We start from the raw sequence: 26,287 nt of genomic DNA, 5'->3' as shown, positions 1-26,287 counted from the left end.
CCCACACAACACACCTAGCACACTAGCTCTCAAGCTCTCTTATACAAATACTCTTGTAATTATTCAAAGTGTAATACAATCATCTTTGACCATTCCACTCTTACTTTCCTTAACATTTTCTCCAAGTGTATGTGCTTGGCTTGTTTAGGGAGTAATCTAGGCTTACTTGGCGACTCACACGCTAAGGTCGCTCAAGTGCCGCACGGGAACTTGCTGCGCAAAACTATCACCCCGTGACAATGAGGTGTTTTTCAATATTTACACTTGCAACTTGTTCCAGAGTGTTTCTATACCCACGTCGTTTTACTTCTTATTCCACCCCATCTTTTGCGAGATCCATTCTCGCTCTTTTAATCCAGTAAAGGGCTCAAACCGAGCCCAGCCCAGCCCAGACCCAACGAAACTTCTCATCGCTAATGAGTCGTCCAACCAAAGCACGGAAAACTGAACCGGCCTCGCTTTGAATGAAGAAAGCGAGGGACTGCCTCTGCCTCTGCCTTCTCAAAACCTTTCGCAGAAGCTTTCTCACTCTCCAAAACCCTACGCCTAAGGTCCCTTCTCTTTCACTCTCCGTATTAAATTTAACGTAATTTTCTTATTTATTATTTATTATTTTGTACAGATGGATCTATCGGGGCGGTACAGTTACAGTCCGCTACTGCGCTGGAATCCTCAAGTGGAAGAATACTTCATCAGAGCTTACGGAGCTGATCACTTCTCTCGCATTTCTAAAGCCCTAACGTACGCTTTCTTTTTGTTTTCTCATTTCTACTTTTGAGTTTAGTTTTTGCTTGCGTAAGTATGAATGAACATTGCTTCTGAACTTATTGTTAAGACCTGCATTTTAGTTGATATCCTTGTTGATTAGACATTGTTATTGAATTAGTTTTAGTTTCATGTTATAATTAGGCGTCCATCGTGTTACTCTTGTATTCGTGTGAACACGCTCAAGACAACTACTGATGATGTTATTCAGAAACTACTGGCAATAATACAGAATTCTGGTAATGCTGTGAAGCTAAAAAGATTTTTTTTTTCAATATTAGTGTGAATTAAGAATGGATAAATTGTAACAACAAAGTGGTGGGTGATAGGGAGCAGTGAAGCAGATGTGGCGAGTTCTGTGAAGGGAAGGTTACAGAATGGAACAATTTCTGAGTCTCAGATTCCTGGCTTAGAATATGTTGTATTTGTTAAAGGTTCAGGGCCGCATACGATAGATTATGGTTATGAACCTGACAAACCGCCAAAGGAGGTGATTGTAAGTAGGAAATGCGCTGAAGCAGTTCTTCGGGGAGCTCAGGTTCGCCGATTTTCAGCTTTTCATCTGCTGTCTCAGGATTTTTATGTTTTTCATTTTTGCTTGTTTTATCACTTCTTTTTGTTCTTACGGGTTCTACCGCGCTTCTTCCACTTTCTGTAGGGATTTTTGCTAGTGTCTATGAATATTATTATTTCTATATATTCTTTACTCTTATTTCCTATCTTACTTTGTTAGATTTCTTCTGCGAAAACTCCGTGCTTCTCTAATTTGTAATTATTGGCTATTTCCTTCTGTGAGAATCATCAAAAATAATCTTTTTTTGAAATATTTGTGTTGGCTGCTAGTCTGCAGACAGTTTCTGTGCATTGTCTAGTGGGAAATGAATAGATTTTAACGGTTGCATAAGAATGCACACGACTCATATATGCCTGCATACTCATTCGCGTTGCCCCCCACCCTGTTGTGGTGTGTTTGGTGTTTGGGTTGATTTTTTTTTTTTTGTTGGGGTTGGGGGGGGGGGGGGGGGGGGGGTTGTGGTGAAGAGGGAGGGAATGGGGAGGAGGATAATAGATAAATTACAATCATCAGTGCGTCAAAAGCATCAATTCTTTACACTTATGAAAGCTGATGAAGTTGTGCAGATGGTGAAGAATTTTGTTAATTCCTCAACTTCTTTCCCTTTCATTATTTCTTTTGTCGTTTTTTGATGCTAAGTTGTAATAGTCACTAGTAATTGGAACCGGGATTTCTGTTTAATCTGGATTCTTTATGCATTGCGGCTTTTGTGATGTTTTATGTTTTATTACTGATGTGTGCGAGCATGTGTTGTTTGTGAGGTTGGGGATTTGTTGGGTTTCATAGAAGTTTCACTGCAATAAGAAGTTAGTTTTAAAGGTCTATTGGTTCTTCTTTATGGGATTACCTCTTATTGTTCTGTAGACAATTGAAGTAATAATGACTATATATTCATTTTTCTCTTTTATTTCGTTAATCTTACTGTAGGTATACGTTCCGGGTGTGATGGCCTGTAGTTCCCATGTTGAGAAAGGAGATGTAGTTGCAGTGTCAGTTGCTGTTGAGCAACCCACACTTGATGGTGGATGGGGTCTTGGTATAACACGCGGGACAGTTTTACAGGGATCACAGACAGGCAAGAAGGATATTTATTCCTCAAAGTTGATTCAGTGTCTTTGAAAAAACTTTTCTGTTTCTATTCTTTGATCTTTAGTTATTGAACAAAACTTTTCATGAAACTTAATATGAAAGCCAGATGAGATTAGTTAACTTCTTTGTTTTATTGGTATAACATTTTGATTCCTTTCTTGTTACTTACGGCATTGGTACATTTTAAATGGCTTTGGTTTCTTACAGTAGTGTCTCTGCCGTATTAATGGGACCTTAGCCATGAGAATCATAAAGAGATAGAGCTTTGATGTTCGGTGCATGACTTAATGCAAAGTGTTAAGTTTGATTTACCATGAATTATCTTTCAACTACAGTGATAATTCTTTTAGATGTGTTTTATGTTTAATTGCTGCTTTCGTTTTCTTTTTTCATTGTAACTCTGTGAAAATCTTTTGAATACTGAGCGATGCTATTATAATGTTACAGATCCTTATTATTTTGAACGTAGTGGCCTGTATATTGGCCAAGGGACAGCAATGATGTCAAGGGCTGGGATCTTCCGTGCTTCAGAAGGAATTGCTGTGGACATGCATAATAGAATATTTCAACTGCTGTCATTTTATGGTATAGTTATGATCAGTGGTAGCTTTTACAACTAAAAATGGAATTATGTTTTCATTTATGTTGTTAGCAGCATAATGTCAAGCAAAGGCATCTTGCTTATGCATATTTTTAAAGTGAATATATAACTTTTTAAGTATTTTGTTTGTAATTTTTGGTCTTGGTAATTCTAGATGAATTTACGTAAAGACTTTAGGTTTGGAAGAATTTGAATTGCTTTTGCGCGTGAGTGTGGGTTGTAACTATTTGCCTCTGAAAAATCTGCTTCTTTGATATGAAACATGTTTACGGTTTTTTACATGCTTTTTGATGTTTGAAGATCTCTTACTCTTTTTTTTCTTTTAACTGGTTCTCAGATGTGCTTGAGGGGGAAATATTTCTTCAAAACCTGCCAAGTATTGTAACTGCTCACGCCCTAGGTATGTGAGTTATCACAAGTGGGGTTTCCCCCCTAGAATCTTGAAATATCTAGTTTTCAGAATTTTGCTTCATTTATAATTTGATATGTGGTTCGGTTCAGTGTTGTCAATTCTGGTAAGTACTACCGATTGCATAATAATTAGCATATATGATTTGAAATGTGAGGTATTCAATGAAGACAACTATGATAAAGAAAGTTTTACTCTTCGTGTGGTTGTCGACTGAGGCAGTGCATTATGCAGGCTTTGGAAGCAGATGCTGATTTCTAACTCCAACTTATGCCATCTACCTTATTTGCCACTAACAAATTTGGCTTTGAAAAATCTATTTGGAATCATGTCCAACCTAATTTTTTTTGGTTGGATTGTGCAATGATTAAACATCTACACTCGAACTAGATGACATTACTCTGTGTCCCATGCACATTTGTTTTGCATATCTGGTAAAAGATTTATTTGACATCTTCATCATTTTCACTTTCTTGTTTGCCTTAGATCCTCAAAAAGGTGAACGGATATTAGACATGTGTGCAGCACCCGGAGGTAAAACAACTGCAATTGCTAGCCTCCTGAGGGATGAAGGCGAGGTTGTTGCAGTTGATCGATCTCATAATAAGGTAAATTTTACTACTCCTGAATGAGAATTTGATTCATTTTACATAATATGAACCATCTTGCTTATTCTGCTAGCATAAATCTATCGGCTATCAATAGATTAAAAGGAGACATGACTTGGTGTGTCTTACCTTATTGAGTTGTGATGATCTGTTGAGTCTTTTTGGGGCTGAATTATATATGCTTAAGCAACAATTATTTAGATGCCTCACTGTATACGAATTTGGCCACTTATTGATTCTGCAAAGCTAGATGCCCCCAATTTGGATTAAGATATCACTTCCATTACTGATAAGATCATGAAACTATCCTTTAGAGGCTTTACTGACAAGTGACAAGGTCTCAATCATAAAAAGTACTTTTTGAATATCTTTGACTCAGTATCCACGCTTCCCAACAAGACCAAGCAGATTTTCTGCAAATTGCTATACATGGTCATGGAATACTATTTTTTAATTAAGGTAGCACATGGCCTATTTCTTCCTTTTTGTTGTAGTCTTTCAACATCTATCATCTTGTTTTAGCAAACGATTTGCACTTTTCTGGATTGAATATAATGTCTAATCCAGGTGGTGAAGCCCTTTGACGTCAGTACAAGTCAAAACCTTTGTTGATAATGACTCAACTGACTTTGAATTATTGTCTAGGGAAAAGGACAGATACAGAAGTTGTTATTCTATAGTTTGGTCCATAAGAGTGTCTGCAATATGTGGGGCTTAGGTCATCAATGATTGGTTTCTAGACATGCTACCTCATCTACCCTACATTTTCTGTGTAAATTGTGTCATTCTTTGGTTCCTTTAACTCATTGTCCAGTCTAGAAAGTTGTATATGATGATTTAGTTCCCAGTTTATTTCATTCTAGTGAGATCAGGCATTCAATCTCTTTGTATTAACAGGTGATGGATATTCAGAAATTGGCTGCTGAAATGGGCTTGAAATGCATAACAACATATAAACTAGATGCACTCAAAGCTGTTCGTCGGAAAAATGAGTCCAATGATGAGCCCAACATGTGTAACAGCAAGGATAATAATTACATAACTTCTCAAACTTCTGATTCGATGAAATTACACAAGGAAGTGCCATCTATTGCTGCTGAAGGGTTGAATGGTGATAAAAGTTGCAAAGAAAAAGGTAGATGAATCCTTCTTATACTTTGATTCTATACGTTCCTCTTTTTTATTATTATTATTATTTTTTATGTTCCTTAAACAGAAGAAAGCACTAAATTATGCATGACGAGTTCTGCTTTGTTTTGTAAATGCCAAATGAAAGTGGGCTACTTTGTTTTGTCCTATCATATAAAGTATACTGAATATGCATATTGTGTGGGGAACAAAATGATCCTTGCTTTACGAACTACAATATCATCTCTAATTTTCAATATTTTAGTAAGCAATGAGAAAGGGGTTGAGAGAACTTACGTTAGCAAGGCTGACACTAGGAAGAACATGCGGAGAATGCGGAATGGCCCAGGAAGAAATCAATGCCTTGGTGGTAGGGCTGAGAATTCAAAAGGTTTTAGTCCTAACAGCTTTGATCGAGTCCTTCTTGATGCTCCCTGTTCTGCTCTTGGATTGAGACCTCGACTGTTTGCTGCAGAGGTAGGAAACCCCAATTGATACTTCTTTGACCTCTTGTTTTATATGAGTTCTACACCCTAATGAAATCCGTTTGCCTCCTGATTGATCTGCCTTGGAAGATAATTGCTTCTTGTTCTCTCTTTCTAGTGCTTATTTTTTTGGTATTTGATAATTTTGAGATATTATTATTGTGCTTACCATCAATCTTTGCATTTTACTATTACGTTGAGTTACGACTTCACCCAAAAGATTATGCTAACATGTAAGACGAGAATAACATTATTTTGCTTTGATTTGTTCCTCACTTGAAATGCACATGGATCGAACTAAAAAATTAACAACAAACACATATGCCGCTTAATTGTTTAATTAATATGTGGAGTATTTGAACATGAGAGCATTTGGTCAACCGGTTCCAATACCATTATGAGCAACCACTCAGCTCAAAAGTTGGAGCTATATCCATAGTAGTATTCAAAGTTGACACATTGCATTATGTGCATGATAATTGTTAGTTTGATAACTTTCTTCTTTTTTTTTTTTTTTTAATTGCATAAAATTTATTTTTATGGGAAGGAAATTGATACAATTGTCTTCTTTTCCAGGAAACAATACAGTCTTTAAGAAACCATGGGAAGTATCAGAGGAGAATGTTTGACCAGGCTGTTCAATTAGTTCGCCCTGGTGGAATTATTGTCTATTCAACGTTGGTACCCATGCACTCTCTTATTTATCATATAGGCATGTAGCATGTATAGATACAATTGCATTTATGCTTGTATGGCTCTCTGTAAATTTTGCTTCAGTCTGATAAAGAGTTGCTTGCATTATTAGTTTGATTATATGATATTTTATCACGTGAACACAACTTCTAGTTTCTGCTATGTATCTTCTGCTTCTCTCCTTTGTTCATATATCAATTGTCGAATGGATAAATATGAATTGCTGTCTCTCAAACCAATTACTTGAGTTCATGCTGAAATTATATGTATATTATAGGTCATGTTGAAATTACACCAGGGTACATCTGTGCAGAGGAGTAGATGCCAAGTTAATAAGATGCATCATGCACCTATATTTGTGATTTTACAATTCAGAGTTTAATAGTATAATATGGAAATATAAAAGATAAATAATAGGTCTGGATATATGCTTGTTCAAGTGTCCTCTGCAAATATAAGCATGTTGTTACCGAGTACTACCATTATTATCTTTTTTTTTTTTCAATTTCATAAAATTGAATTGCCATATTTATCAAGATTGTGTCTTTGGATATGTATGTTTATCTTGGAGGACAATTTTCTACTGTGATTTTGTTGTCATATCTGACATTAAACTGAAATGTTAATTTCACTGTTCTTCTCTTGCTAGATGTACAATTAACCCTGGAGAGAATGAAGCATTGGTACGGTATGCTTTAGACAGATACAAGTTCCTCTCGTTAGCACCACAGGTACATTTTTTATTTTCTAATAAGAGTGCTATATTCTCAACATCCTATGTTGTGCAGTGCGCCTAAGGGCTTATGGAATGTGCGATGTTGAAGATGAAGGAAATGAGAATATATTTTGAATTTCTTGTTCAACATTGGTCTTTTTAAAATTTTTTTAATTGGTTCACATTTGTTTTTTGATCATGTTGTTGAGTTCACTCCTATATTTCAGCATCCAAGAATTGGAGGACCCGGTCTTGTTGGTCGCTATGAATTTCCTGATGGATATGTTGAGTAAGTGCTTCTTTCAAGTCTCATGCCATTTTTCATGCCCTTAACTAGGGATGGCAAAAATCCCCACGGGGACGGGTACCCTCGAGGATTTTCCCCATTCGGGGAGGGTATGGGGATAATTTCATACCCAATTTCTTATTCGGGGAGGGGACGGGGAAATTTTTTTACCCAATTTCTTATTCGGGGAGGGGACGGGGATGAGGTGGAATCCCCATCCCCTACCCATTTTCCCATTTTAATTTTTTAAAATTACTAGTAAATAAATATTAAAATTTAAATTATAAAATTATAAATATTGGTACAAATAAAAAATATCAAAATATTTATATTATTAAACTTTTATGCCTAATTAACTAATTAAAGTCCTAAATTTTTATTTAGGACATTAAAAAGATCGAGTAGATTCTATTAGTCAAACATTTTTTTTAATTTTAATATTCTTTAAATATTTTAAACTTAAATCTATTTTTTTATTTATTTTTAGATGTTATAATTGCCCATAGCGAATCACAATTTTAATATCTAATCTAATCTAATCTAATCTAATATTTATTTTTGATTTGCTCCGATTTAACTATTGTGTTGTAAAGGGAATAGTCCACATTTATAAAGTGCCCACGCCACCATTGAAAAAGTTAATTTTGAATCTAAATTCGATTTTATTTGTAATAATTTTGTATTAAACTATTAATTTGTTCATGATAGTTTGTAAAAGAAGTTTGTATTTCGTGCATGTTGCCTTACTTACTAATTTAATGTATGTAACTTTTGTAATAGATATTAATGTAAGATATATTTCAAACTTTATTTTTATTTGAATTTTTTATTTTAATATGATTAACTCAAAATTGAAAAAAAATGTATTAGTTATTCGGGGATCGGGGACCCTCGGGGATCTCCTGTTGTTATTCGGGGAGGGGATGGGGATTCTCTCAAGTAATTCTGACGAGGACGGGGAGGGGACGGGGACATACACAAAATATCGGGGATGGGTACGGGGAGATCGGTCCCCTCCCCTTCCCTCCCCATTGCCATCCCTACCCTTAACCGTAGTTATTACATTTTCTGTTTGGTAGATGTTTGAATTTCTGAACATTGATAATGTCAATTAATTTTGATGCTGCACGACTTAATTTCTATTCATTTAAAATTCGTTTAGCACATATTTTTTCATTCTGTTACCTTTCTTAAGAAAGTACCTTGGAGTACATTAAAGCAATAGATGTTTTTATGATAAAACACAAGATGGAGTTGTAAGTTTTGGTATATCTGTGGGAGCATGCTGATGGCAATTGGCGATCAAGAATGAACAGTTAACTAATAATGCCTTGAACTGAATCATATTCTGCTATTTAAGCTGTGTTCCTTACATATGTATGATCACTTTGTTGCAATTACTCAACTCTACAGGGAGTGGTTAAAACCTGGGGAGGAAGAATTAGTTCAAAGGTTTGATCCCTCGTCTCCACTCGATACAATCGGATTTTTCATAGCCAAGTTTACCGTTGGCCCCGCTTGACTCTGGCCACTGTAGTAATTGGTTGAAGCAGTGTCAGCAAAATATTCTCAAAGTAGATGTCATTTTTTACCATTATTTTTGTAATGTATGAAGAAATATAGTAACGTAGAAATATACTTTTACATTGTACAATATTTTATTTAGACCCCAAAAAAACAAAAAAAGTGATAGTGAGACTTTGGAATCATGAAGAAGATGACCAAAACAGTTTAGTCTACTATCGTATCATTTTTTGCATAAAAATTTCTTGCGCAATTTGCTTCCACCTACCACTTAATGCGAAGTCTAATTACTCTCAGTGCTCATTAGGTGGAATTACAATGATAATGATAAAAACGGGCTTGAAAGCTTGGAAAAAGAGCCTGGGCCCGGCCTGGCCGAGCAAAGACCCTGGCTGGGCTGGGCTAGACTTGGGCTTACCTGAGAACATTCTAGTCGGGCTAACCTTAAATATAGGCCCAAACTTTTTGTCTTTTTTTTTTAAGAAAGTCACAATGGCACAATGTAAATTTTGTTAATTAAAAATGAAAAAGAAGTTTACCTAATTAGTGAATAGGATGGTAATGGGCGTCGCTCTATTACTAAATCTCCATCCATACAAAATTTAAATTATCAAATCCCAGTCTATACCTACTGTAGGTTTTAGTTTTTTAAGAAAATTTATTCGCTGTGGGTTTTGACAATTACTAAACCCGTAATGATATTACGAATTTTTTACGGATTCTCACATTTTAAATCACAAATATTCAATATATAAATTTATATTAATAAATTAAAGTTCCACATAACATATTCAATTCTAAACTTAATCAATGTAAATAAAAAATTAAAATTTCAACATCAATCTAACACAAATTCTCAAATTTAAGTATAAAATATATAAATTCATAAAAAATAAAAACAAATGCCATGAAAAATTCATGGGTGTGCGGTTGCAACTCATAGGTGAAAGAGAAATGGGTGTATGGCTGTTGCTCATGGGTGAAAGAGAAATAATTTGGAAGGTTAGGTTTTGCGCCTATTGGCACTGCTCACTGATGAAAAAGAAATAATTTAGATTTCCTTTAGATTAGGTTATGAGTTGCAACTTGCACACACAACATGTGACATGTTTGCACTTTACATTTATTTAATTTATATATTTTTTTAGATTTAATTATTTTTTTCAATTAAAATTACATTAAAAATATTTGGAAAAAAACTACAGGTTTGGAGGATATTCATGCGGGTATTTATCGGATATTTAATTAATACTGAACCTACCAGCAACATAGTGTGGATTTCAATTTCTAATACAAAATCCGCCCACAACTTGTAAAATTACCCACAGTGGACAGATTTGGGCAAGTTTGCAGGTATCATTGCCATCCCTAAGTGAACATAATGAGCCTTCCTTAATCAAACAACAAAGATACTCAAACAATACACGCAAATATAAAGAAAAAGCTAAGCATGAATGCAAATTGAACAAGAAAGAGCTGTGAGTAGTTTTCCACCAATGTAGATCATTAATCCGAAAAGTCAAAGTTGGAGCCAATGCATTTGCCTGGCCATTACCTACACATAAGTGTGGGTCTAATACATATATAATATAATATCATAACACATCATAATATTCTCACCTAATATATAAATTAGTTTTAAGAGTATTTAATATTGATTAAACCCAGACTTAAATGACATGTGTCATAAATCTCATACCAAGTTTAGAAAATAATTGAGCCACGAGAGGATGCAGATTCTAATAATAATTATCTTCAAGAATATTGCTTCTCCCTGGAAATAATATGGACCATCTTCTTCAAGCAATTAGCATCGTATGGGACTTGGAGCAGTCCTTGTTGATGATAGCCAAACTCTTTAGCAGAGAGCTCCAATAGAGAAACTATATATGGATGATCAATTAGCTTGGTTGGTATCAGAACTCTCTCCATCACCATCTCCTCTTGCCCTACCAGCACCGGCACATGCCCTTTCCGAGCTCGGTCACCATCTTCTTTATTTAACTTGTGTCCTCTTAATCTCACATAGATTCCGGAAACTTGGAAACCTTTCTTGTTTTTCATGTACCACATTTCCTTTCAGGAATCTCTCCCCAAATATATATATATTATATACATGTCCCGGTTAATTTCCACAGGTAGCTTATGAAGTCTTTTATAGCAGCAAGTTCAAGGTGTGAATGACGATTATAATTTGATTAATTACAACTAATTATAAAATAATTTGGAGGATGTGCTTAATTTATACCTACCTTCAACTAAAATGAGTTCGTTGAAGTCGTCAAGTCAACAACTCTTATTTGACTTAAAACATGCAATTCTTATATACGTTAACTCTGAGATATTAAGGAAAAAAAATTAACTTTAAATAAAATTAAATTGGTGCCGAGGATTTTTTTAATTTCCTATTTGAAGGAGCGGAATTTGGTGCTTAGGATATGGTGTGATGACATTTCAAAGATTTTTAATCCATTAATTTATACTCAAGGCATGGCCAATCCCTTCATTGAAGGCGAATGAGATTGTTGATTTCATCAGTGTGGTTTCCTTGTCCATGTTTCATGCTGCATGCTCTTGTATTTACATATTCAGTTGTATAAATGAGTAATAATGTATGTGCGATAGGGTAGCACATAAGCAAGATTGTCAAATTGTCACAAATTACTGTCACGATCGTCATCTAAGCATGGCTTCTTTCATGCCTTTAATTTGGATTAAAATACACATGCCTACGTACGCAAAATTTTTATTTCTTATTCTCATATTTGGTAGAACCCGTCACTTTCATTCTCATTCTACAAATTTTGAAAGTAAATGCATTCAATAGGAGGAAGTAAATGCATCTTATGGCATGTTGGTTTTCAAGAAATGAAAAGGAGACGAGATGAAAAGAGAAAAGGAGAAAGGTATCTGTGTGGAACAACACAATGAAATTAAAATTGACATTTTTTTCGCTCGTTTTCTCTTTCTTCTTTCATTTCCATTCTTTTATAGAATTGAACTATAGAATTGATCTCAAAAAATTCAATTGGATCATAGGATAAGTTTTCTTCTATTCATGAAATTATTGTGCGAGTCTAGGATAAGTAATTGCAAAGCTCTTTCATGCACCATGGGACATAGTAAATGTTCTGTCAAATAGCCCAATCCCAAATTTGTTATCCTTCAGCCAAACGAGCCAGTACATGCCAATAGAATTTTAATGACAATACTCATGATGCCAAAAATACTAGAAAGGGATCATATTTAACTAGCCTTTAAAAAAAGAAAATTGAACATGGCTATGATTAAAAACACATTTACATGACATTTGAATTCAAACTAAATAAAATCCGAAAAAATATAGAAAGTCTTATGTTAAACCATTTAAATGTCTATAAATTAATTACAGAGTATCACAAATGAAGCAACAATATATAATGACAACTTAATTATTAACTAAAATTGACAAGAGAGCATATCTTAGAAACTCTCTAGCAAATTTCTTAACAAATATATATGTTTTAGCCATGGTCGCGCGCGTGTGTGTGTCTGTATATATATAGTCGCCAACAGACACACCTTACACAATACTCACAATCAGAACTTAATTACACATTGTTACAAACTTGCATTAGCCTCTTAATTTCAAACAAGAAAAAAGAAAATGAAAACTTCCTCAATCTTTGCTGTTCTTCTGTTCGTTCTCTTATTTCTTTCTACAGGTGAACGACTTTTAAATCTTCATTTGTTTTAAATTAATTCAATTATTCATTCTAGTTGTTGCATAGAATAACAATATTACATTATTAAATATTCAACAGTGCACTACCATATATAAATAACTAATTGTTCTTAGGAGTTATCTGGCTAAGTTATTTTTAAACAACTTTATTTATCTGGCCACTGTAATGTCAAATTCTCGAGAGGAATGAGGCTAAAAAATCAATTAACACCCACGCCTACTTTTTTTTTTTTTTCTCTATGTTTCATAATCTAACAAGTTGGTGCATGGGATGGCATATGCAATTGATAGGTCCCAGTCAGATGCTTGCTAACAATGATTAAAAGATGATAACGTTGTTCTGCTTTTGGTGAGAACGACTAGAGATAATTTAGTTTGATAATTGCTGACTATCTTTATTCACAACGGGAAGCTTATTTATAGTAGCTAATATCACAAGTCTTTGGTTCTTAGCCAACAATATCAGCTAGAATATAGTAAAATAAAACAAGAAAAATATTTAAAGATAAACCTAGTGACCGAATCCAAATCAAACATGACAACCACAATTTGATTCTCTTCCAAACCAGCAACGAATAGTTTGACGTGGTGATTCTCCCGCTATTGTTTTGACACTCAAACAAATTCATCCCGCACGTGAAACATGGTCTGCATGAAGTTGCATGAGCACCTCCTTGGCTCCTTATCAACAATTGACGGTTATATTACACACAAACACACACACATTTTTAAACAATTGACATTTAATTTGTGAGGGGTTTGCAGGAAATGATTGTGGGGGAATAGTGGAGGCTGAAGCTGATAAATGCAGGCAGGATTCCGAATGTATCGACTATTGTAAGCGAAAACTTGGAGACGGTGCTACCGGATTTTGCAATGATATGCTTACTTGCCAATGCAGTCGACCTCCATCCTTCTAATTTCTTCCTTTGAAATTCATGCATGCACTACTGTTTTTGCATGAACTTTTTTTTTAAAGAAATAAGCCATTTAATTAATAAAATGGCAGATCGATAGTAAGCCATTTAATTTCTCTCTCTTTTCTTTCTGTTATGTCAATTTTTTTCTTTTTAGTGGAACGATCAGGGAATTTGTTGATATCAAATAAAGAGCAATAAAGAATTAAGCAGATGATAACGAGCCTTGTCCTTTAAAATAAAGACTGCCCTATAAAAAAAATTAAAAAAAAAAATACAAGGACAATAGCAAGATAATTAATCTAATAAAATATATACTTAAAGACAAACGACCCAATGGCATCTAGAGAAAATTAAGAAATCTTCAAACTTAGTTGAAGTGTAACAAAGAAGTCCTGAATTAATTGGCCAAGCAATCTGCTGCACTATTATCCTATTTCAGCCTAGGACTCTCCCATATGTCCTGCTTTCCACAGGCAGCTTATGCAGTCCTTTATAGAAACAATTCATGATGTGAATGATAGTTAATTAAAATATGATTTGTTTCAACTAATTATAAAATAATTTTTGTCTATTCAATTGCATGAAGGTGTGTTTGACGAGTCGATGACGAGAGATTGAAAAATCTTTAGAATTTAATCTAATGTTATATCTGTAGGAGCATTAACAGAATGATAGGTGTTTGGGAAGGAAATATGAGGCTAATGATGAAGCGCCACGTGTCGATATTTAAGAGATTAATTTATTTCGGATACCTTGGGTACCTCGGGTACCCTAGGTACCCCGGCTACCCTAAGGACTCTGGGGGTACCTCAGGTACACCATGAGAGGATACAAAAATCTTCGTAAATATGTGAAGGAATATGTGGGCCCTGAATCTCAAAAAGATCGGTTTGATACGTGTCGAAAAATAAGGAAATCTTGTGCCGCGAAAGAGGAGACAGCCGCCTGTCACGCCAGCGAATCCGCCAAAAGTGTGATATTGTGACAGTTGGGACCACCAGCTTTTCCTGCTATACCTGCAAAATTACAACGGAATTGCAGAGGTACGCGGGACCACTCCACTACGCCCAACACGTGAATATGCCACATACTTGCTCTCCACTGATGTTTTTGAAACGTCTAAGCCGCCTTACGCATAAAAATAAGAATATTCCTGACATGACAGCAGGGAACGCCACTAAAATAGCGCCAGGTGGCACGGCGACCGGGGTACACCATATAAATACTCAGGTTTAATTTTTATCAAGGAAGGGAACACACTCACCAAAAAAAAACGAAGGTTTCTTCAACCTCAAAATCTCCATTACCGAGAGCTTGCAAGCTCTCTAACCTGAGATAACCCAACTCTGACTTGAGCGTCGGAGTGTGGTCGCCGGCCACCCCCGGCTCCACCTCTGACATCTTTTTGGTTGTTTCGCAGGTTTAAGGCGAGTTTCACCAGCCCTCCGCACCTGAAGTCAGACCCCCTCCATATCCACCGTCATCTCAATCCTCCTTCACTCCACAAAAATCCCAAACAGCCCGCACGTGCCGAACAAGCGAGGTACCCCGCTCCCCGACAAAAATATAAATTTATTGCTCTTGCGTTGGTTTTGTGGTTTTTTATTCATTAACCCAAAATCAGCCGAAAACAATTGGCGCCGTCTGTGGGGAGCGCGCAAAAAGCTTCCACACAGTGCTAAGCTTGTCGGTACGTGTGCTTGCACAACCATGGCACCCGACGTACCCGCTGATAACCAAATGTTAGGTCATGATGGAGCAGAGGACCACGGCGGTGATGAGAGGGGTGACTCGGCAAGGAGGGCATCCCGCCTAGAGAAAGGCAAATCAGTTAAGCAATCAGCTGGTATTCAACCCGACGAGGAGCCCGTTACTCATAAACACTTTGAGGATTTAGCTCATGCGATTCTCAGAGCAGTAGGATCTCGGGTACCCGAAGCAGCCACTTCTCCGGTAACTCAAGATGTCCCGCCTCCACGCGGTGAGAAACAGATCATACCAAGGTCTGAAATACCGGAGGGAAGTAGACCAAAGCATGGGCCATCGGGCACCCGTTCAAAGTTTCAAGCCGTCGGCTCCCGGGAAGAACGCTCCACTGCCTCTTGTTATTCCCGTAGTAACCAGGGTACCAAACGCAAACAAAAAGTCCATGAAGATCTCCGGTACAAGTTAAACGCCAAAAGAGCTTCCCAGACAACAGCGGCCTCCTCAGGTGCACCTGGGGTACCCCGCGAGTTCCTGGAAAAAATGGAGCACCTCGAAGCTCAAGTGAAGCTCCTTTCTGAAAAACAAAACCCCACCAATGCTCTAGCACCAGCAGTGCATAACTCGCCGTTCACCATGGAGATTCGGACAGCGGTTCTCCCGGAAGCGTTCACCATGCCTCAAATACAACAATACTCGGGTACCTCGGATCCCGTGGAACATGCTGAGTTATATCGTGACCAGATGATGATTAAAGGAGTGGGCGACAATGCTATGTGCCGAATTTTCCCGCATACCCTCACCGGACCAGCCAAGTCATGGTTCCGATCGTTGAAGGCAGGTAGTGTATCCTCCCTAGACCAGCTCCTAAAAGATTTTGTTCATGAGTTTGGTTATGCATCCGCCCAAGATATAACATCCTCCAAGCTTGCTTTCGTCAAGCAAGGGGATTCAGAGTCTTTAGCCGAGTACGTAACCCGCTTCCACCAAGAGGTGTTGCGTACCGGTACATTTGGTCACCAACATACTCTCACTCATTTTGAAAAGAATTTGCGTTTGGGGAAGTTATGGCGGTCATTTCAAAAACACCGCCCTCTTTCATATGGGGAAGCTCGTTCTCGAGCCCTGCAACAAATAGAAATGGATGAGAAGTGTAACCTAAAGCGGGAGGAAGATAGAGTCGAAGTTGTGAGGAACAAGGAGAAACCCAAGAGAGCCGATGTACCTCAGGTACCCTCTCGAGCACCCCGGGTACACAGCCCACCTCGTCCAACCCCACGTGGGAGAGGACTGAATATCCCTAGTGTACCCCGGGTACCCCGGGTACCTCAAGTACCCTTCCGAGCACCCCGAGTACATAGCCCACCGCTGCCGCCAGAACAACAGGAAGCACCACAAAAATCCAGATATGACTCTTTCCACCATTTGAATCAATCTCCAGAACAAATTTTTTACCATATTAGGGATACAGGGATGCTTCGCCCACCTAAGCCAATTCGGAAATACCCCAATATGAAGCGTAGCTTGAAGTATTGTGAGTTTCATGAAGATTTCGGCCATAGCACCGCTGAATGCTTTCACTTGAGGGAAGAAATTGAGTCATTGATTCTGAGTGGGTATCTCAAGGAATTTGTGGCTGATATGCGTGAGGCAAGGAAGTTCTCGGAACAAGATAAGGGTAAACAAGTTGCTAACCCTCATCCCGAAGCCGAGATACCCCAGGGATCTAAGAAAGGCGTGTATGTTCGAATGATAGCAGGGGGTCCTACCCTCGCTGGGGAATCTAGACGGGCCATCAAACGTTACAGCAAGCCACCAATTTTGGATCGCCCTGGAAAAGAAGTGAATTTCGCTTGTCAAAATCAACTTAGGGTACCTGGGGTACCCCACCATCCCCCATCTATCCTTTTCACAGAGCAAGATGCTGAAGATGTCTCGTACCCCCATGACGACGCCTTAGTAATAACGTTGAAGGTTGCTACTGGTAAGGTAGCAAGAACTCTTGTAGACACCGGCAGCTCCGTTGATATCATTTTCAAAAGCGCCTTGGATCAACTATTGATTGAATCGCCAAAGATCACCCCATGTGCTACACCTCTTATTGGGTTCGCCGGCGATATGGTTATCCCAAAGGGCATTATTACGCTGCCCGTTACACTTGGTAAGGTACCTCACCGTGTTGTTCATATGATTGATTTTCTTATTGTGGATCACCCAGGTGCCTATAATATCATCTTGGGAAGACCATTCTTAGCAACAACTAAGGCGGCAATCTCCATGCATTACCTCACCATGAAGATTCCAACCGCTGGAGAAATTATCACGATCAAAGGGGATCAGCAATCGGCTCGAGGGTGCTACTCGGTCGCATCGAAAGTGAGCTACCAAATCGCCACCAATATGTTCCTAGAAGGGTACCCCGTCAGCACAAGGCCATTTACCAGCCTATCCAAGCGGGCACTGGCTAGACGCCGGAGAGTTGCACGTAAGAAAGCTCAACGGTCCGCGAACTCCCAGGTACCCCAAGCGCCGTATGAAGCTGGGCCAATGGAAGTGGACGTGGTAGCTCCCAGGGCACCACTGGTACCCCAAAGTCCCAATTCAGCATCAATGGGAGAAGTCGAGGTACCCCTGGATCCCCGGGTACCGAAAGATGAAAAGCGAGGAACACCGGCTGAGGATCTTGTGTCTGTTATGATCTGCAATAAGGACCCAACCAAGATGGTCAAGGTAGGCTCCAACCTCCCTGACCAGCACCGAGAGCAGCTTATTGGGTTCTTAAGGAAAAACTTAGATGTGTTCGCTTGGTCTCATGCGGACATGCCGGGTATCCCGCCTTCTATCGCCTGCCACAAGCTCAATGTCGATCCACATCATAGGCCTGTCAAACAAAAACGTCGAGCTTTCAACCAGGAACGCTATGACGCCATTGAACAAGAAGTGGACCGATTGCTAGCAGCGGGGTTTATTAGGGAGGCGGTGTACCCCGATTGGGTTTCAAATGTTGTATTAGTTAAGAAGTCTAACGGGAAATGGCGCATGTGTGTAGATTTCACGGATTTAAACAAGTCTTGCCCTAAGGATAGCTTCCCGCTTCCCCGGGTAGACCAGCTGGTCGATGCTACGGCTGGGCACGAGATGCTTAGTTTCATGGATGCTTTCTCCGGGTACAACCAAATTCCAATGTACGAGCCTGATCAAGATAAAACGGCCTTCATCACCAACCGTGGGCTATACTGCTACAAGGTTATGCCTTTTGGTTTGAAGAATGCGGGCGCCACCTATCAGCGTTTGGTGAACAAGGTCTTCAAACAGCAAATCGGTCGTACCATGGAGGTGTACATCGATGATATGATAACAAAGTCGGTGTACGCCAATGACCACTCGGGGCACCTCAGAGACACCTTCAATATTTTGAGAAAGCATCAGATGCGCCTAAATCCTGAGAAATGTGCATTCGGGGTGACTTCGGGTAAATTCCTTGGATTTATGGTACAACAGCGGGGAATTGAGGCCAATCCCGACAAAATTCAGGCGGTTCTTGGGATGAAGTCACCAAGTACCATCAAGGAAGTCCAGAGCTTAGCTGGCCGGATAGCCGCCTTGAGTCGTTTCATCTCCAAGGCCACCGACAGATGCAAGCCATTTTTTAAAGCTTTGAAAGCGGGAAAGAAGCTCCAATGGACCGCCGAGTGCGAAGAGGCTTTTCAGAAGCTAAAGGAGTACCTCGTTAATTCACCATTGCTCGCCAAGCCTAAGCATGGAGAAGTGCTTCTGTTGTACCTCGCTGTTTCCGAGCACGCCACTAGCTCGGTGTTGCTTAGAGAAGATGAAGACGGGGTGCAACGGCCTATTTACTACACTAGTAGGGCAATGGTGGATGCGGAAAAGAGGTACCCCGCCACAGAGAAGCTTGTTTTGGCTTTGGTAATCTCTGCGAGGAAACTCCGGCCATATTTTCAGGCCCACACCATTGTCGTTGTAACAAACCTTCCCCTTCGACAAATCCTCCAGAAGTTAGATATGTCTGGAAGACTTCTTCGCTGGTCTCTTGAATTGAGTGAGTTCGACATCATCTTCAAGCCACGCTCAGCTATTAAAGCCCAAGCCATCGCCGATTTCATTGCAGAATTCGCCAATGACTCCGGGGGTGAGGAGATCCCGGGGTACCCGAGCGAAACTACATCAGCTATTGAAGAAGAGCAGGTCTGGGAAATTTATGTTGATGGTTCCTCCAACTCGCACGGAAGCGGTGCGGGGGTAATAATCATCGATCCAGATAAGGTGAAGCTATGCTATGCCTTGCAATTCGGGTTCAAGGCCTCAAACAACGAAGCTGAGTATGAAGCTATGATAGCGGGGCTAAGGATGTCGAAGGCCTTGGGTGCAAAAAGAGTCCACATTAAGAGTGACTCTCAATTGGTGGTCGGTCAGATCAACTCAGAATATCAGGCTAAGGAAGAAAATATGAAGGGGTACCTCGGGAGAACAAAAGAATTAATATCTCAATTTGCTGAGGTCAAGGTGGAAAGAGTTCCACGATTAGAAAATTGTGAAGCTGACAACCTTGCCAAAATGGCTTCCTTCGGTGCAACTCAGTCGGTTGGTCCAATCACTGCTGAGTACGTACCTACACCCAGTGTTAATCTACTTGAGCCAGAAGAAATAGGGTCGATAACTGCTGGGGTACCCTGGATGCAACCAATCATAGGATACCTCAGAAGTGGGGATCTGCCCTCAAATAAGAATGAAGCAAGGAAGCTAAAGTACAAAGCTGCTCGATATTGTCTCATCGAGGATACCTTATTCAGAAGAGGGTTTACCCTCCCTTACTTAAAGTGCTTGGGAAATGAACATGCCGAATATGTCATGAGAGAGATACACGAAGGGATTTGCGGTAACCACTATGGAGCACAATCATTGGCACAGAAGGCCATTCGTCAAGGATTTTATTGGCCTACGATGCGAGAGGATGCCAAAAACATAGTCAAGAGTTGTGACAAGTGCCAGAGATTTGCCAAGGTACCCCACCTTCCACCAGAAAAGTTAACTGTCATGTCTTCTCCATGGCCATTTGCTGTTTGGGGTATAGATCTCATTGGCCCACTACCAACTGGTAGAGGACAAGCTAAGTATGCAATTGTAGCCGTTGACTATTTCACAAAGTGGGTAGAAGCGGAGCCGTTGGCAAGCATTACGGAGAGAAAAACCACTGATTTTGTTTGGAGGAACCTCATATGCAGATATGGAATCCCTAATGCAATTGTCAGCGACAACGGGAAGCAATTTGATAATGAAAAATTTCGAAATTTCTGTTCGGAGCTTGGGATAGCCAACCGATTTGCTTCTCCGGCTCACCCGCAATCTAATGGACAAGTGGAAGCCATCAACAAAATCATCAAGGGTATCCTAAAAAAGAGGCTGGAGGAAAGGAAAGGAGCTTGGGTAGACGAGTTACCCGGTGTTCTTTGGGCTTATCGGACAACTCAGAATATTTCAACCAGGGAAACTCCATTTTCTCTGGCTTTCGGGACTGATGCAGTCATTCCAGCTGAAATCGGGATACCCTCTCACAGAACCGCATACTTTAATGAAGCCGAGAATGCCTCTATGATTGCGTTCAATCTTGATTTTGTTGAAGAAAAAAGGGCCAAAGCAGAATTGAAGGTTGCAATATACCAGCACCGCATTTCAGATTTATATGACAAGAGGGTACGCCCCAGATCATTCAAGAAAGGGGATTTAGTCCTACGAAGGGTAACTCAGAATACCCGGGTACCTTCGGAGGGCTCTTTCGGAGCCAATTGGGAAGGCCCATATCGCATAGACAAGCCGGTAGGTTCAGGGGCATACAGACTACTCCACATGGATGGAACAATCGTCAAGCATCCCTGGAATGCCGCAATGCTGAGGAAGTACTACTAACATGAGGACAGTGTCTTAAACCTTATCGTTCACTTTATCTATCTCTTATTTTCTTTACTATGTGTGCAATGTGGTAAAGTCATGAAAGGTACTTAGGGTACCCCACATGTGCAAGTGAAATTTTTTAATTCCCTAAGTCCTAGAGAGTGGATATCTATATGATTTCCTATTCTCATTGGGACAATGAGTCAGTCTTATGTAATGTTCTCCTTTTGATTACCGAATGTGATTATGGTTAAATTTTCGCCATTAATGTGACTTCCTCTTATTACGCCATGTCTTATTCAGCTATAATTGCTCCATTTCAAGATAATCAGGGGAACCTGAGGTATCTGACTCGATTCGATCGTGAAGATCTGTTCGAGGTCAACGCCAAAAAGAAATAATACAACAAATGTAAAGAGGGAGGGTCAGAGAAGGCCCGAGGGCGAGGTAAACCAGCATACCCTAACGCCATGAGGTTCCGTTAAGGTATGCACACGCCCACACCTCCATTCTTTTGCTTGAGCCAAGTAAAGAATAGATAAACGAAACGAGGTAGGCAAGCATGCCCCTCTATTCGCATTATTTTATTAAATATTGACTAGAAGCGGATGGCAAAACAAGCATGTTTTTTACCATTTCTGCAAGAAAGGGGGCCAAGAAGGTCCCCGAAAAAAAGAGGGTACCTGGGGTACCCGACAAACTCCACAAGTCTATCTGAGATACGCCATAATCTTTATTTTATCCTAGTTGCGCCAAATATGAATTTCGTTTTATCTTATGATGATGTGTGAATTATTAAATTATTTTGAGATGCGCCATAATCTTTATTAAGACGATCAGTGAGCACATCTACGGAAATCACCACGCAAGCGCCAAAAATACATCAGGGGGGTACCTGGGGTACCTGAGGAACCCCCGCGAGTCTACACAAATCAATTATAAGCAAGGAATTCAATGGTATGCCGAATAAAGTCTATTGCAGAAATTTAATGCGAATAAGTAGCAAGATTGCCGAGGCAACCTTCCAAAAGACAAGTATCCCAACACAACAAAAGGATGATGCCATACTACAAAGGTACAGAAGCAAAGAAAGAAAGCTGCTAAGATATCTCGAGATAAAACCCTAAATGGCAATTAAGATCAAGCAGAAGGGGGGACATCCTCTCCATCGTTCCCTTCAACGGGGGCATCAACAGGAACACTCGCAGCCAAAGAGCTGCTACCCACATGAACAGCGCTAACCGAAAGGAGATCCGCCTGGGGTACTTGGGGTACCCCTGAAGATTGAGGGGGGCTATGAGATGGGGGAGCCTGGGTAGTCCTCTTGTCCTCTATCGCTTTAAGGATGGCCGACTTGTCCACCCATTTCTCCACCCGGGGTACCACCAACTCAGGCTCGACGCTCCAGACCTCAGTCATGATAAGAGTAAAGGCCTTGTCCATCATCTCCGGTTGGCGAGATAGTAGCTCGCCGTGCTTAGACTCCGCCTCTTCCAACTTCCTGGACAATCGACTATTCTCCCGGGCGTGGTCATCCGAGCGCCCTTGCAAAGCCCTGACCTCCTCTCCTAGCTTCTCTTCCCGAGACTGGCCGAGCCTAACCTCACCTCGCAGCCTCTCTACCTCGGTCTGTACAGCCGAGATGCCACTAAGGTCTCGGAGACCGTGGCTAAGGTAGAAAGCCGCCTACACAAATAATAATAAAGAAAAGGAAAGGGAGTCAGGACGATATAAAAAAAAAGAGGAAAAGAAAAGAGTGAGAGACGCTTACGTCATGACAAGCTTTGAGCGCTCGGCTATAGCGCTCATTTAAATCTAATTTATCCGCCTCCATTGCCATGTCTGTGGAAATACTCTCAGAGGAATGAAGGAAGCAATCAGTCAGGTGCGATATCCGCTTGTTAGCCACCGGATCCAGCTCGCCCTCCATAAGGTCTCCAGGAGTCGAGAAAAGAGAGCCAAGCTTTCTCTTGTGGGTAGCCGGGGTACCCCGAGAACCCCCAAGAGAAGAGACGGGCAATTTGCCTTTGCCGCCTGGAACGACGGGAGGTCGGTCACCTTTTGCGGAGGTACCCAGGGTACCGGAGGAGCTGCCGCTCATGCGACTGAAGAAGGCGTCAAAATCTTCGCCAAAAGGGTCCATGCCTATCCAACAAAAAAAAAAGGGGTGAGACAAAGAGAAAAATAAGGAAAATAAACAACAGAGTCGTCATTGGCAAAAAGGCACATTAAGAAAAAATAAGAGATGGCCACCAAAGCAAAAAGAAAAAAAAAAAGAAGAAAAGAAGTTTGTTCAAATAATGGGGGCACCCCACAGAACCAATGAAGGCGGGGTACCCCAGCAACACCACAGAGCCATACGTGAATCGCCCCCCGAAGAAGACTGAAAACTCTCCTTAATCAGACCAGCTCTCGCCAACCGGGAAGTGCACAGAACATCACCCTCACTCTGCAAAATCTGGAACCTCTCTATGACACCATTCACTTTCCTCCCCACTTCATAAATTGGGCACGTTCCCTTGGTCCAAGTGATGTCTGTAAAAATCCCAAAAAAAAAAAAAACAACGAATAAGAAGAAAATTCATGCGAAGAGGTGTATATATACATAGAAAGGGAGAGAAGAGAAAAGAAACACATACTATCTTCATTGAAGAAGTTCCGAACTTGCACAACTTCATTTCCCGCTGGAATGCTCTTCCCCCACTCGCCCTCAGCCACAAACCACCCATATCTGTAGCCCTTTTTCAGCAAGGGATCCGGTCTCACCAAATTACCATGAACCCCCCAAGTAGCAAAATAGGCTACGGATAAACCAGCGGACTTCTTCAACTGATAAAGCCCCCTCAAATCTCCATAAGAAATATCCTCCCCAAAAATATCTAGCCACAAAACCTCCAGACCCGTGAGCAATCTCCAACCAGGTAAGGATAACTGTCCGGGAGCAATTTTCATTTCAGTGAACATTTTCCTAAAAAATGGCTGAAGAGGTAAACGGAGACCTAAGTCAAAAAGGTCGATATGAAGGGCAACACCATCAGAATGAGGGTGCTCGGGGCACTCGCCCTTGCGAGGTACCCTAAGGTGGACAGAATGAGGTATGTTGTATTTGGCTTTAACCCTTTCTAAATCTCTCGGAGTAGCCGGCCTACCCCCTAGTGCATAGAGCTTAGGAGCTACAGAGACAGATGGAGAGATCATGGGAGGTTCTGGAATGCTAACAGGAATAGGGGATTTGGGTTTGGATGTCTTTGCACGAGTTTTTCTATGGGCTGACTTGGCTGGGTGTTTGCCTTTAATCTTTGATTTTTTATTAGTTTTGGTTCGAGATAACTTGGGACTAGCCGAAGGGGACCCATCATCGTCACTAAGGGATATATGAGGGGCTGAATCAGAAAGGGGAGCCTCCTCACTCGACTCCCCCGGCTCCCCGACCACATTACGACCCTTTTTCCCAACAGTTTTTCTCCCCATCTTGCTCTCCTAAAAACACCAAACACAAGTTGAAAAAGAAAAACTCCACATCAAAACATACCCCCACAACTTCAAACCTCATCCATCACAAGCCAAACACCAACATCCACCAATAAAAGCATAAACAAAAAAAAAAAAAAATGCCAACACTTCGCATGAAAACCAGAAACAAATCCAAAAACAAAGCCACAACATTCTTCTTCAAAATAAAGAAGTCAAAAATAGGTATGAAAAATTTTATACCTAGATCTCACCAAGAGTAGCAAATTTCAGTCGCCAATAAGTAAGTTTTAGACTATAAATCGCCAAGAGAAGTCGCAAATCGCCAAAAATTGCTCAAAAGATGGAGCTGTCCAGAGGCTGTCATAGACACAATGAAACCCATTAGAGAAAAAAAAAAAAAAAGGGAAGTCTGGAGATAAAAAAAAAAAAAGAGAGGAAGAAAAAAGAAAAAAAAAGAGAAGCTTGGACGAACAGAAAAAAAAAAAGGAGAAGCCGGGAAAAAAAAAAAAAAAGGAAGAAAAAAAAAAAAAAAAAAAAAAAGGAGCCTGGAAGTCAAAAAAAAAAAATAAAGAGAAAAGGAGAAGCCTGGAGATAAAAAAAAAAGAGGAAGTAAAAAAAAAAAAAAAAAAAAGGAGCCTGGAAGTCAAAAAAAAAAAAAAAAAAAGAGAAAGAGAAAAGCCTCCAGAATGATTTAAAAGAAAACAAAAAGAGAGGAGCATGGATTAAAAAAAAAAATGAGAAGAAGAAGAAGAGGCCCCTGGAAGAAACGAAGGAGCAAAATGGGGGGAGAAGATGGCTTACCACAAGGAGATTACTGCACCACCAGCCGAACACCGTTGTCACGCCACCACTGGAAATCACGGGAGCCAAGGCCGACAAAAAAAAAAAAAAAAAAAAAAAAAAAGGGAAAAAGAAAGAAGAAAAAAGGAAGATGAAGAAAAGAGAAAGAAAATTTAATAGTGGGCTGAGAGTGAGCAAGCAAAAAAAAAAAAAAGAGAAAAAAGGAGATGGAAGACGAAAGGACAAGAAGAAAAAAGTAGAATAAAAAGAAAAAGTGGAGATGGGGTGGCGTTGGAGTTTGGAGAAGAAGATGAAAAGTGCCTGGGGATTGTAGAATAAAGGGAAAATAAAAACGTGCAGTAGGTGATTTATATATAAAAGAAAAAAAAAATGCGTGAAGCTGGAGGTTGAAATGATTTGGTTGGTTTTTGAATTTTAAAAGCCAGAGCAAGCAAGAAGCCACTGGAAGTAATTAAATTTGATGGGAGATTATGTTGGGATTTTCAAAATAAACGACAAGAGATTGACATTTACATCAGGGGTGTTAATTAAACCTGATAGAGCACACTGCACGAAAAGAAGATCAGGGATGTTTGCGTGAGTTTGATTTTTTTAATTCAAACTGCATGTCAGACGGCTGCCACTTCCCAAGAAAAAGGAGAGAGAGACATGAAGACAACTGTTCGTTCCCATCTTTAAAAAAAAAAAAAAAAAAAAAAAAATCAGGAGGATGTTCCTTCAAGAAGACATGCATCAGTTCAGTGCGTAAATATCGGCACGTGTCACGTACAGTTCCTCCAAGAGTTTCTTGTGCCTCAGTTACATTCGCCACAAAGAAACTAGGGGGATGTTGTTTGGGAAGGAAATATGAGGCTAATGATGAAGCGCCACGTGTCGA

General features: G+C 39.8%; 3 protein-coding genes across 4 annotated transcripts; 2 read left to right on the top strand and 1 right to left on the bottom strand.

Moving 5' to 3' along the window:
• On the top strand, positions 1-9,147 carry LOC102618071 (rRNA (cytosine-C(5))-methyltransferase NOP2C). 2 transcript variants are annotated; one of them, XM_006484839.4, is made up of 14 exons: positions 2-551; positions 623-741; positions 910-1,004; positions 1,095-1,303; positions 2,267-2,414; positions 2,876-3,013; positions 3,367-3,429; positions 3,925-4,046; positions 4,944-5,181; positions 5,440-5,651; positions 6,236-6,336; positions 7,002-7,083; positions 7,295-7,356; positions 8,767-9,147. In XM_006484839.4, exons 1-14 carry the CDS (start codon positions 465-467, stop codon positions 8,873-8,875), a joined length of 1,785 nt encoding a protein of 594 aa, XP_006484902.1. In that variant the 5' UTR covers positions 2-464; the 3' UTR covers positions 8,876-9,147. The 2 variants fall into 2 exon arrangements, with proteins under 2 accessions (XP_006484903.1, XP_006484902.1); XM_006484840.4 differs by lacking the exon at positions 2,876-3,013 and having other exon boundaries at positions 1-551.
• A 5,056-nt stretch (positions 9,148-14,203) lies between these two features.
• LOC107176464 (uncharacterized) lies at positions 14,204-21,919 on the top strand. The gene has a single exon (XM_015528984.3). The coding sequence runs from the start codon at positions 15,232-15,234 to the stop codon at positions 21,148-21,150; it is 5,919 nt and encodes a 1,972-aa protein (XP_015384470.2). The 5' UTR covers positions 14,204-15,231; the 3' UTR covers positions 21,151-21,919.
• Positions 21,920-22,071: 152 nt separating this feature from the next.
• LOC102615108 (uncharacterized) lies at positions 22,072-25,849 on the bottom strand. The gene is made up of 6 exons (XM_052439652.1): positions 25,411-25,849; positions 24,850-24,966; positions 23,775-24,615; positions 23,497-23,670; positions 22,907-23,280; positions 22,072-22,821 (listed from the first exon to the last, which is right to left on the bottom strand). Exons 3-6 carry the CDS (start codon positions 24,604-24,606, stop codon positions 22,276-22,278), a joined length of 1,926 nt encoding a protein of 641 aa, XP_052295612.1. The 5' UTR covers positions 24,607-24,615; positions 24,850-24,966; positions 25,411-25,849; the 3' UTR covers positions 22,072-22,275.
• Positions 25,850-26,287: the final 438 nt, after the last annotated feature.

The sequence above is a fragment of the Citrus sinensis genome, chromosome 4 (assembly GCF_022201045.2).
Source record: "Citrus sinensis cultivar Valencia sweet orange chromosome 4, DVS_A1.0, whole genome shotgun sequence".
Taxonomy (NCBI): Eukaryota; Viridiplantae; Streptophyta; class Magnoliopsida; order Sapindales; family Rutaceae; genus Citrus; species Citrus sinensis.
This window is presented reverse-complemented; position numbering and strand designations above follow the sequence as displayed.